This window comes from Sturnus vulgaris, chromosome 25 (assembly GCF_052056855.1).
Source record: "Sturnus vulgaris isolate bStuVul1 chromosome 25, bStuVul1.hap1, whole genome shotgun sequence".
NCBI classification, from domain to species: Eukaryota; Metazoa; Chordata; class Aves; order Passeriformes; family Sturnidae; genus Sturnus; species Sturnus vulgaris.
Window position 1 is genome coordinate 7488642 of NC_142267.1, and position 12491 is coordinate 7501132.

The 12491-nt window shown below is 49.0% G+C and overlaps 1 protein-coding gene across 9 annotated transcripts in view; it reads right to left on the reverse strand.

Moving 5' to 3' along the window:
• Nucleotides 1-8201, reverse strand: part of EIF4G3 (eukaryotic translation initiation factor 4 gamma 3) — a 148803-nt gene extending 140602 nt beyond the window's left edge. For 4 of the 9 annotated variants that reach the window (XM_088178873.1, XM_088178874.1, XM_088178865.1 and 1 more), the window contains exon 1: nt 8023-8201. In XM_088178873.1, coding sequence (XP_088034999.1) covers nt 8023-8186 — 164 coding nt within the window. In that variant the 5' untranslated portion in view covers nt 8187-8201. Of the gene's footprint in view, nt 1-4195; nt 7430-8022 lie in introns of those variants that run through there. The other 5 variants (XM_088178875.1, XM_088178876.1, XM_088178877.1 and 2 more) reach the window with 5 other exon arrangements.
• Between the last annotated feature and the right edge of the window lie 4290 nt (nt 8202-12491).

Below are 12491 nucleotides of genomic sequence, written 5' to 3' on the forward strand. Positions count from 1 at the left end.
GTGAAATGGGAATCATTTCAAGTTAAACGTAGTGCTCACAACCAATACTTTCCAAAATGGAAAGGAATTTATTTGCATTTTCAGAATGAAGAAAGTGTTTTGGAAATGTAATCAACAAAATTAAAGCAAACAGCTTAAACTCATCAAAACTTAGGCTTTGTGATATTTGCATATCAGCAAAAATTAGATCTTTTTTTCTTTTTGAAGAGACAGACATAAAGGCCCTTTGAAATCGACTTTAAAACACAACACTGAAGGAAAACATAAAACTCAAGTTGGACCGGTTGACAGCTGAAGTATTTGCATTCACAACTCTAAAATACGAAACACAGAGCCCAGAAAAACTGAATATTTGGAGAGAGACTGTCCAGTGAAAAGTATTTATAACTAGTATGAACACTAGTGAAAAAAGGGTGACACAAATTAAAGCTAGTTTTACATTATACAGGAAGTGTAACTCAAGATATCTTACCAGCTGAAGAAATACTACATCCAAAAGCACCTTCCATACAAGCCTTGCCATGCTAAAGCGGATGAAATCCCCTTTCCAGCACACCCCAGAGTTCAAGGTGCACCATGAATTTCACATTAAAAGTCACAATGAACAGGCATTTAAATGGGTTTTTTTGTTTGTTTCAGTTCTTGAATTCCCCCCAATTAAGTGGCATAGGTTGCTCACCCTCAGCTACGACAACTCCGCTGAGTTCCCTTTCAGATATAATATATAGAGTCAGCCCAATGATTCAGCTGCACGTTGCAAAACCAAGTGCCCAGTGTGGAGCCTGTACATCACCCCAAACGGGAATTCAAGACTTCCAGAAAGTTTTCAGGCCAGATTTCAGCCTGAATTTCACATCAGACCTGACAGTTCTGTGGAAGATCTTGTGGCAACCCCAGGAGAGAAGGGCTGGGTCTCACCACTCAGTAGAAATGCACTTTTTTTTTTAAAGGTCCTTTCCTCAGGATGCTTAGGAGCCTTCTCAAGACAACAGCTGACTAAAAAAAACAAAGCTGAAATAGCATCACTAAAACAGTCTTTCCCTTTGATGCACATAGGAAGAGCCTCCTGCTTGGTCTGAAAGACTAGACTTCTCTTGTTTTTGCCTTTTGACAAGAGAACAAAATTAGCCCAGAAAAAGTCAGTTTCAAAGCACAGTAACTTCTACGACTTACTTATAACACATAAAAGGGAAATCAGTTTTCAGACCACCATTAGCAAAGCTCAAATGGATTTTCACACATCACCAGTGACACAAACATTGCAATCAGATTCCTGACTACTCTGAGTAACTCACAGACACCCTCACGTGTAAATCAAACCAAACACACAATCATCACCTGGCAACCCCAAACAGAGCAGCCATGCAACGTTTATTAAGCTTCCAAAACGTATGTATAAGCTCTCAAAAGCTTTCCAAACTTAGGAAAATCTGTATTATTTAAGACCTTTAACTGCATTAATTCCTTCTTGCTTGGTGTTTTCACAGCAAGAAGGGCAAACTCCAAGACTGGCAGGGAAATTTCTGTTCCCACCATATTCAGTCCCCTCCCCTGCTAAAATCTGGGATGTTCTTTGCACTTCCAACTTTTACAGCTATTCCTGTGCAGATACTCTTACCCCAAAGCATGGGAGCCTCATTCCTGCTGAGCTCAAGCACTTGGAAAGGAGCAGCTGCTCGCTGCACCTCGACAAGTCCTAACCCATTTCAACACTCCACCAACAGACTTAGAGAGAGCTACTGGAATCGGTCGAGGACAGGATAAGTTTTATTTCCAAGACACGCTTTCTGGAAGCCACTTGTCTTTTTTTTCAAGCCTATCTAAAGCTCTAGAAATATTTTAACTCTCATAAAGATAAAGGAAACACAAAGTTGTTACAACCAACAACCGAAACATCTTACTTTTGGTGGCAGAATTGATTTAAACCTGATATGATCTCAGTGTGGGGAAACGTCCTTTTCTCTCCACCTCAACTACGCAGCAAACAAAGGTAAAAACAACTCCTCAGGTACAATCGAAATACAGAGCATGTAATTTTCCTTTCAGGAAAGAAAAAAAAATAATCATGCTGTCCCATTAACCTAGTTACATGCCCAGGAGCAATTTGACTCAAGTCCCATCAGCAACAGCGTGCCATCACCTATTCCAAAAAGAGGGAGCGTGCCCTGGGACACCTTCCAAAGGTAAAGAATAAACCAGAGGAATAACATGCACCAGAAAATTTCCTTGCCTAAAACCTGATTTTGCTCTTCTCCCTTTGATCCTTTTCTTTTTTAAGAACACATTCTTTTTTCTTCTTCCAGCCATTCCACATCATCAGCTCCTATTCAGGAGGAAAAACAGAGTCCAGGGTTTGGGAAGGAAAGCTGTCCAGAGAAGTGCTTGAAATTGCAGCAAGTGTAAAACACTGCACCCTGAGAGTCTCATCAACTGTATTCCCTTAAAAAAACAAGAAGAAAAATTAGTTCCCCTGGTTCCTCCAGACTACAGGGCACACGACTCCTCCCCTCACATGTTCATGCCTTGGAACAAACACCAGTTTTCTCTTCCCCATTCATTCCAGAAAAGCTTTTGCAATTGCCAGCAACCACATCCAAGTCACAGATAAAGTTTCCTACCAAAGCAATGCAATGCCTGTAAAACAGTGATACTACCCATCTGTAATTCCCCAGAGTAAAAATTCCAGCAACTCTAATCATATTAGCGGATTTACACACAACTAAACTTGACAGCTGACTAGCCCTGAAATTGCTGGATTAGGAGAAAAAGAAAATACAGGTTACCTCTGCCTTCTAAAGGAAGACCACTGCTAACTCCTACTACTAAACAAAAGTGGAGCAAATGCACCAGTTCAACACATCCCAATGTTTGCTAATGACACAGAAAAGCCTTTCAGCCTGAAAACTATGGACAAAATCCATTCACACAAAGATAAAAGTCCTTCTACATCCCAACATCTAAAAGGGAAGTTACTTGTCCTGAGTCTCCTGTTACTCTCTCAACAACTTCTTACACAAACTCTGCTCCCAAGTCAGAGTTGCTCATTAAATACAAATATATTTAAATGGACAAAGTAACCTTCTCCACACACTTCTGCCACAGAACATACACAACCATGTCCTTGGATGCGAGAAGAAAATAAGCCACTTGAAATCACATTTTTAGAATGGTTTTCTCCAAGAGATTTCACCACAAAAATCTTACAAAGCTGGTAAAGTGACATATCTGCACTCTAACATGATGAGCTTTTGTCATTAAATGAATTAAAGTTATTGCTGCTTGAAAGAAAGATGTGCCAAGGTGGGAAACAGCAACAGGGGAGATGGCAGAGAGGGCCTAAGGCACTTAATTTTTTGGCAACATGCTCCCCAACCCATGCCCGTTCCTCCCCTGCAGAGGAGCCACCACCATGGAGCAGCAGGGAAAGTCTCTTTTCCGAGCTCTTCTGCTCCAACCCTCCCAAGATGTTTGATTTCCACAGCTTCAACACTTGTAAAGACAAACACCTCTCAGGCAACATCTCTGCCCCCTTCCCTCCAGCCAGCCAAGAACTTTCTCTCCTCAAGTCAGAAACACAGAGAGCAAGGGATACCTCTGCTCTCAGCCTGGTCCCTCCTTGCCACCTCTCACCACGCCTTCCCTTTCGCAACCCTGACGCTCCCGACACGTTCCTCACACGAGGCTGCCACTGGCACCTGGAAAAGGATGCCCAGCTGTGCTCTGGCCAATGGCAAAGCTGCACTGGGAGTGCCTCACAAGAGAGCCACGGCCATGTTCTTCAAAGCTGACTTTTGTGCCCAAGCAGCTTCCAAATGCCTTGTCCTCAACTTCAAAGTCATCAGACAGATGTCAACAGACAAACCCTAGAGAGCACAGAGCTGCTCCCTCACATAGTCTGGGAAAACACCACTCAACATGGAAGTAAGGGAGGGAAGATAGCATTGACTCCAAACTTCCAGAGGGGAACACGGCAACCCAGAGACCCCAAGTCTTCAGTGCACGCTGCAGATTCTCTTCTGGGAGAAATTATTGGGCACTTTCTCCTCCAGCTCAACTCTTTGTTCATGGAGAGAGAGGAGAGAACCCCACGCACCCAAATCCTCCTCAAGAATTTAGATTTAACCAGATCTCTAAGGCAGGCCTAATCTGGCCTGGCCTGCATCCCAAAACTGGGCAAGCACTGCCAGGAACTCACCCCGACTTCTCACACAGCCTCAAACATTCCTGAATGCCATCCTGTATTTCTTGCTGTCCTCCTGGGTTTTGGGAAAGCTTCTTGCATCCAGAAGATGCCACCCAACACAGCAGGAATCAGCACAGGACTTCCTGAAAGGGACTACAGCACAGTTAGCTGAACAATGCAGGAAAAACTACAACTAAATTACTGAGGCAACATTAGCAAACATGTTTCCTTGCACAGCAACGATGGAATTCACGCAGAGATCAGTCCTCCAAACACTGATCCTTCTTTTCTGCTTCTCGGAAATGGAATTAACAAGAAGGAAGAAGAGAAAAAAAAAATTAGTAACGGTCTATTGACACCCACCCTGAGCCTGCCACAACCTGCAACAGCCTGAGGAACACCCAATTTTTCAGAGATGCTCAATCCCACAAGGAATCCCACAGAGATAAAGTCAAGCTTACTGGTGCCTGCACATCAACAACCAGGAACTCCCTCCAAATGTAAGGAAGCTGGGAAAAGAAAACAAAACCCTACCAACAGCAGACCTGAGCTGCAGACAGCTCTGATTTGGCTCTGACTGAACAGCATCACATTAACCAGCAGCTGGGACCTCACCCCATGTGCCATCCATCAACCTGGCCGTCCCTTACAGGCCAATGTTTGCCCATGTCTAGGCTGGGAAGAAGCTGGTGACCTGATAATATTGATCCACAATTTATCCGATTTATTCACAGCACAGGGACTTTTGAAAAAACAACTTAATGTAACACATACAAAAAAATTACTTCATTCCTAAGTGGGAAGTAAGGAACAGAGTGGAAGGCAACACGTGTCAGAAGTACCACTGAGGTAAAAACATAAAGGCCCACCGGGTCCTTGCAGCACCTTTGTTACTGTACCTTTTTATGGAATAAGTCTCACTCCAGACTTCACTGGACCTACTCCTGCAGAGGCAGTCTGGGAGTCAAAGCCAAGCACGACAGATTGGGATTTACTTTTTATAATATCCCTTCTGTGTGTCACTTCACTCTCGTTTGTCCTTTCTACCCAAATAAGGGTCAGACACCAACTGAAGGATTTATCCATACTGACAACTTTTGAGCACAATTTCTGCCTGAAATCAGGTTTGGCTGAGTACTCACCACTACCACAGCCACAAATTTACCCCAACTTACTTTTACACAGGAAATTTAACTTCTTGAGGCCACTGTATTAAGGAAATTCCTCACAAGTCTGTCCTGTCTTAGAGTAGCACCAATAACTCCCTATTTATCATGAAACATAATGAATCTCACATCCAGACATTTCTGCTCTGCATGTCCATCACTTTCCACATTGTCTCTAAAAAAATATTCTTTTCTAAAAAAATTCCTTTCCCCTGTATTTTAATTCTCCCTCCCTCATGCCTCGTTACATGCACTTCTCTCTCACACAATTCTTATTTTTTTCCAATTACACAGATATTGTTTAATTTCATGATATATTAAGTCTGAAACCACAGGTATTTCCAAAGTTACAAAGTTCACTATTAAGAAACTGCTTTGGTTTAAAAAGCTCAAGTCAGAGAAACCTGCAACTCTTTTATCTACTGTGAGGTAACAGTGGCTCAACGGTTGTATCAAAACACAGAGAAGAAAAAGAAACCGAAGAGGGCTAAAAATAAGGCTGAACTCAGATGACCCCTGCACTCCAGTAAATCAGGGATGAACTCTGCTCCCCGAGCCTCACTCAGAGCACCACTGAGAGGTAGCAGTTTTTGTTTATAATCAAACACAGGTTTTGGTGGAGAATAAAACCAGCCAGGGCACCTGAATAAGCACCAAAAACAAAGCGTTTGTATATATTCCAAGCATAGATCAGTAGTTTAAGAGTTAAGAAGAGATACCAGTCAAACATGTTTTCAAAACAGGCATGTCTAGAAATAAAAATGAAACTATGTCACTTTAACCTCCCCACTTTTATAACACCAACTTGTCAGATCCATCTAACACTGCTCCCTCCCTCTGGCCCTCCTGCTCCAGGTGGGTCCTCAGGACGGAACACACTGCCACAGCAGCCCCAGCTCCTCCAGGAGCTTCCCCAGGCTTTCCAAGCCCTTTTGTTTTCAGGCTGTGTTCAGAGTAAACCCAAACTTCATCCCTCGTGTGCTTCATGCAACAGTCACGAAAAGCAGCAACCACAACAGCATAGTCCCTCATCCGAACCTCCAGGCTCCCCCTCAGAGTCACCCGGAGAAGCACTCCAGGGAATAAAGTGCTTTGGAAAGCCCAGCACAGCCCCAGAGCCAGGCAAACTTCAGCCTTCAACTGTCAAGGCATCCAAGTGCCACGTTCCCCGATAAAAAAGCCCCTTCCCAGACAAACCAGCACCTTGCTGGGAAGATCAGCTGGGCACAGACTGTGCACGGTGGCCGGCATTCCCGCTCCAACACTTGGCACATCCCTCAAAACTGAAGCAAATTTTCCTTGAGCAACAGTTTTACTTACCACCACCCCGCTGACTCTACTGATGGCACCTTTCCACTTTTTTTATTCCTAAAGCACCAATTGGAGTTACAGAATACCACAAATCAGGCAAAAATCAGCCAACAAAGAGAACGTCCAGGGGTTTTCACTTGACCCAAACAAATCTGTAACGTCAACAGTCTCATGATTTAAGAAATTAATTTGTTGTCATGGCAGGGGTGATTCTCGCCGGAAGCTCAAGGAAACAATGGACCTAAACTGATTATAGAAAGGCAGGGTTTTCCCACCTCCAAAATGAAAGTGAGAGCAAGAAAATGCTCACACACAGGGAACACAGTTCTGAGAGCACAGCCCTGGACACGAAAACAACTCTGCACTTCCACTTTAAAATCCAACACACTGCCAAACATTAATAGGAAAATACTCCCGACCGTCCCTGCACCGTTCCCGGACAACATAACACGGAGATATTTCACAAAGTGTGTTTTTCACTTCACACTCCCCCCAAAACTCCAGCGCGGGGGGGAAGAGAAGAGTCAATTTGCCACGGGATGCTGTCGGACGCTGGAAACAAAACCTCAGGCCAGCAGGCACTTTCCTGCTGATCCCTGCAGTATTTCCCTCCTGACTCGGGGCCTACTCGCAGCACAGAACCGAAGACCTTTAAAAAACACTCGCAGCCCCCGCCGGCCTCTCTTTGTAGCAGCGGCTGCTTTGGTGGGAGAATTTTGGGGAGTAGGAGCCTCCTCCTTCTCCCCATCACGCGTGGCCTGGCAGGGAAAGCTGCTCAGTGAAACGTTCCACCTGAGATTTATTCTCACCAACCAAGTAGGAAAAATTAAATAAAATTAAATAAATCACATGAAAATCGTCCTCAGCTGTAAATAAAAAAAACCCCTGGTTTTAAATTCGCCTGGAAAAACAACAAAACCAAAGCACTTACCTGGGCAGGACCAGAAGCAAAACTGAAGAAGGATTTATAATTAAAAGTTTACCCTTGGGGTCACCGCTGCTTTGGCGGAGGGGGGAAAGGGAAGCCCCAGAAAGGGCTAAACCTCCAAACCAGCCCACTGGGGAGACGGACAGTCCCCTTTCCCTGCACCATCCCAGCAGGTGCAGCCCCCCTTTGCAGCGGGCCCCACACACAAACAGACACACAAAAAAGAGCCGGGAACCCCTCAAAATAACCCCCCACCTCAGACCCGCCCGGCTCTGGGGGACCCCGCGATCCCCAACCCTCCCCCGATCTGGGAGGCCCCACGACCTCTCGCCCCCCACCGCCCCCAGGCCTGGGGGTCCCCGCAGCCCTCACCCCCCCGGCTCCACTCGCCGTGGGGAAGGGGTGTCACCCTGAACCCCCAGGGCAAAGGATACTGCTGGGGCGGCTGTGGCGGCAAGGCCCTGATGTTGGGGTGAGGCGCCGGCGCCGGGTGAGGGGGAGCCGAGGGGGGAGGCGGCCCCGCCGCCGCCCCGCTCCCGGGGCCGGTCCCCGCCGCCGCCGCGCCGGGTTTCAAAGCCGCCTTCTGCGGTAAACTCATGGCCAAGCGCAGCCACCACCCCGCGGCGGGGAGCGGGGCCGGGGGGAGCCGCGGAGTGGGCCGGGGGAGAGCCGGGGCAGCGCGGCGGGCCGGCACCGGCGCCGGTCTCCGTGACAACGCGCCTCCCGGAGGGCTCGGGAGAGGGGCCGGCGGGGAGGGAGGGAGGGAGGGAGGGGAGGGAGGGAAGGGGGGGCGGCTCAGGCCGCGCTGCTCATGAGCCGGCGGCGGCGGGGGGTCGCGGTCGCCCTCGCCGGGGGCAGCGGAGCCGTTCGCGGCGGCGGCTCGGGGGCGATGCCGGCGGATTTTCCTCACTGGAGTAGCGGAGCATCAAACATGGCGCTGCGGCCGCCTCCAGCTGTCCGGCCGGGCGGGCGCTCGGGCGCCTTCGGGCCGCTCCGGAGCCGCTCGGCCCAGAGCCGATCGGCGACCTTCGGCTCTTTCCGGAGTCGCTCGGCCCACAGCTGATCGGCAACCTTCGGCTCTTTCCGGAATCGCTCGTAAGCCAGTGCCGCTCGGCAAATCTCGGGTTCTTACGGAGAGGCTTTCGCGGGCGCAAGCGCCCTGCCCTGCTCCCCCTCCTCGCTCAGCCCAGCACCTCCCGTGACCCCCTCGCTCGGAAAACTTCGGCTATTTCCGGAGGACGGGGCCACGAGACAATTCGCGAAGCTTCGGAGGGGCTCGGAAGAGGGATTCTCGCCCCGCTCGTATCTCTCCGGAGCTTCTCGGCGATCTTCGGTATCCCTCGGTGTCGGCGCGGGCGTAGCTTCGGGCACACTCGGCTCCGGCTCTGCTCGGAGAGACTTCGGCAACGCTTGGCAGTGAGGGATTGGCCCGAAACTGCCAGGGGGCCCTGGGGTCCCACAGCACCCACCCCACTCAGGGCTTCCCCTTCCCGAAAACTCATCCCCAGCCCCAATCCCTGGTTTCTGGAGAGGCTGGAAGGGGTAGCACCGCAGCCCCCCCCCCGAGGCATCGTGAGAGCCGGCAGCCCTGAATGCGACATGGAAGCCTGGGACCCCTGGGACCCCCTTGGCTGTGAGAGATCTCGCAGTATCCACCCTGCTGCGGGCATGAGGAAGTGCCTTACTTAAAAAACCTCACCCCCAGCCCCAATTCCCAGCTTCTGGGGCAGCTGACATGCAGCCTTTCATGAGGGGAGACAGTCCTGAGGGTGACAGAGTGACTGTGAGAGACCCCGGGGACCCCAAGGCAGCCCATCTGTGGCAATGGGGCCCCTCCAGACCTGCCCTTGTGGGGAGAGGTGTCCACCTGACCCCATGGGCACACCAAGCCATCACCCCTCAAGGGTTGCCACACCACCACCACGTTCACCGTTTCACACCTAACCTGCAGGGCCCTCCCCGCAGCCAGCACCTGAGCTTGGCAGCAGCCAAGGTGGTTTGTACCATCTCAGGGAGATAAAAAGTACCTCAGAACAGATTCCAGCAGCTGCCAGATCGTCCTGACTTGTCGTGCCTCACCGCTGGGTGCCGAGGGCTCATTCCAAGCCACTGGCACCTTCCAACGTTCCTGCCACACTACATGTCCCAGGGAGACTCTCCCAGCACCTTCGCTGTGCCCACAGGTATTGCTGCCCCAGTCACCCACCCCAGAGTGCTGCTCTAGGAAACCTTCCCAGAGTTTGTGTCCTGTCTGCTGCAAATTCTGAGCAGCTACAAGTTTAGGAGGAAGATAATGCTTTAATACAATCACAAGCAAACTCTTAAAGGTGAAAAGCTTCTTTTACTGAAGTGAGCATCTCTCATGGTGGTGTATTCAGGCACCTGGAGAATAGCTGATATATAAGCTGAGAGAAGAGGTCTTATGCACTAAAGAAAACCTACCTGAGGAGTCACATCTGTCCCTGTTTGTACAATGGTCCTGTTTCTACACAGAGAAGTAATCTTGAATTTTAAATATAAATCTGAAGGTGGAGAATCTGGACTGGGTGTTGGCCAGTGGAGCAGAACCCAGCACAGTGGGCAAAAGAAGGGTCTTGAGTACATTTTCCCTTTGGAGTCAGACTGAGTTATCAAAGAATGGGGTTGTGCAGGGCCAGTTTAGGACACACAAGGATTGCAGTGTATCCAGAAGCTCTCTCTCCTCCGAGGTGTGGTCTCAGAAGGAAACCTGGGAGCTGCCATGCAGGTCTCCATTAAAAGCAGCCCTGCAACTGAGATACTTTCTTACTTACTCAGGCGCTACCTGGAAGGTACAGCCACCTCCCGCAGTGCCAGCCATTAGGGGGGCAGGGGAAGGTGACTTAGGTGCTGCTAAGTGTCCCTTTCTGTGCTCTTTGTTCTGCACTGGGGTAAGGAATGAGCTCATACATACCGCACAGTGCCTGTGGGAAATGGGAGAAATAGGAAACACTGAGATTTCTTTTTGAGGGAAAAGAGCCCAACCAAGCCCTGCCAGCCTGTAAAGAAGTCCTGAATGGGGAATATTTCCATCTGAACCCAGGAACAAATATTTAGAGGGGGCTCTGGCTGTTTTTTTCTGAGTCAGTTTTCCTCAGCAGCCTTCAGTCTGCCATATTAACTGATTCCCCACCAGGAAAACTGAAGAGAGAAATAAGAATGACCTAAAAAAAAAGGCCAAGTACTCCTCCACTCCCCAAAAATGAGAGACAAAGGAGGAACTTCTCTCATGGTATAGGATTTGCCCAAGGACTAATATATCTCCCAGCATCCCAGAGAGCTGCTGTGTTCACAGCATACCTCTCTTGCTGGGAAAATAATTCTCCCTCCACAGTTGGTAAAGGGTGGTGCAAGTAATGCTGCGTGTTCAGGGGGGCTGATGCCATTCCATGACCACCTCATGGCATGGCTTTTCTCCGGGTACCCCCCTTTGCATGGAAGGAAATTCATCTCAAAAGCAAGTTGACATCCATGGCTGCCTCTGTTCTACAGAAATAGCTGCCTGTAAACATAGGTGCAAAAGAGCTTCTGAACTCCAGGATCTTTGGCTATAACATTTTTTGCCTGTTTAGAAAGAAAAAATACGGCATTTTCACCCTATTGTCTGCTGAAGTTCCCAAAATGTGCCGGCCAGGCGAAGGAGCCAGGCTCCCGGCTCTGCCTTAAAGTCCTTCCAGAGTCAATGTCTCTCCCCAGCCTTTTTTTCCCCTTCTTTTTATTTTTTCCTGAGAAGAAAAAGTAGATATGTCTTCCTTCTACCCTATGTAGGATAATTTGGCCAACAAATCCTGCATATTTTAGAGCCTAAGTGAGTTCCAGCTGGATTCACACCCTTCTTGCCACCTCTCTGTTTTGTTTTTCCTGCTAGTTTTATTAGCACCTGGGAACCAATGTGGCACCATGGGCAGCTGGAGCCTACAGTGCTGAGCTCCTGTTTCAGAACATCACCAGCCCTTTTTCCAGTCCCACCACTCTCTCCTATACCTGCCATAGCAGAGACTCAAGCCCACAGCACAGAGTGTAGTAGGAATGCTGGAGCTGTTGGTGAACGTAGGAAAATACAGGATTGGGGGAAATCACTGGAAAATGGCTGTTTTCTTAAAGGGATGCTCATGAAGAGAAAATCGTAAAGTGGCAAAAGCATAAAGCACAAAGCCATGGTCCTGGGAGTGAATCAGGAGATACAGCCTTCTTGTTGCTTGGCTCTGAGTGAAAACTCACAGTGATCAGAATGAGCAGGTCCCTGCTGCAAGGTGGGATTTAGAAACCTGCTCCCAACCTCCCACTCCCCATCCTCCTGCCTTCAGGAAGGTATGGCTTGTTCAGGGAAGCTTTTGGCCCTAAAATCTGGTTGTCCCCACTTTCCAGCTCTGTTTGGAGGCTCCAGCATGCTCCAGGTGCCTGCTTTCACCCAGCACCATACAGCAGCACCTCCCTCTTTTGGCTTCTGCTTTTCCTGCACAGATACTCTTCCGAATACCCTCCAGACAAAAAAAACACCCAACATTAAAAAAAATTTAAAAAAAAGGGGTCCTGCTTGGAGCTTTCCCCATTCCTCCCCCTGCCTGGGCTCAGCCCTCAGCAAACATCTCAGCCCTCCAGGGCACAGCTGAGTGCAAAATAAAGCAAATACCACCCAGGACCAGGCAAGCCCACACCAGGTGCTGGCACAGAGGGGGATGATTCACCTCCTGCCTGCTCTCCCTATGTCTACAGCCTCCCAGGGGAGGAAAACTCCCACCACCTGCTCCCAGCCCAGCATGGGCAGCCTTGACCACGGTGTCCCCCACCACAACATAGCTGATAGTCACCCTCGAAGTCCTTTCTGCCCTGGGGCTATCCCTCAGCCATCATCTGCCTGGTCCCTCCCTCCAATTAAGCCCCA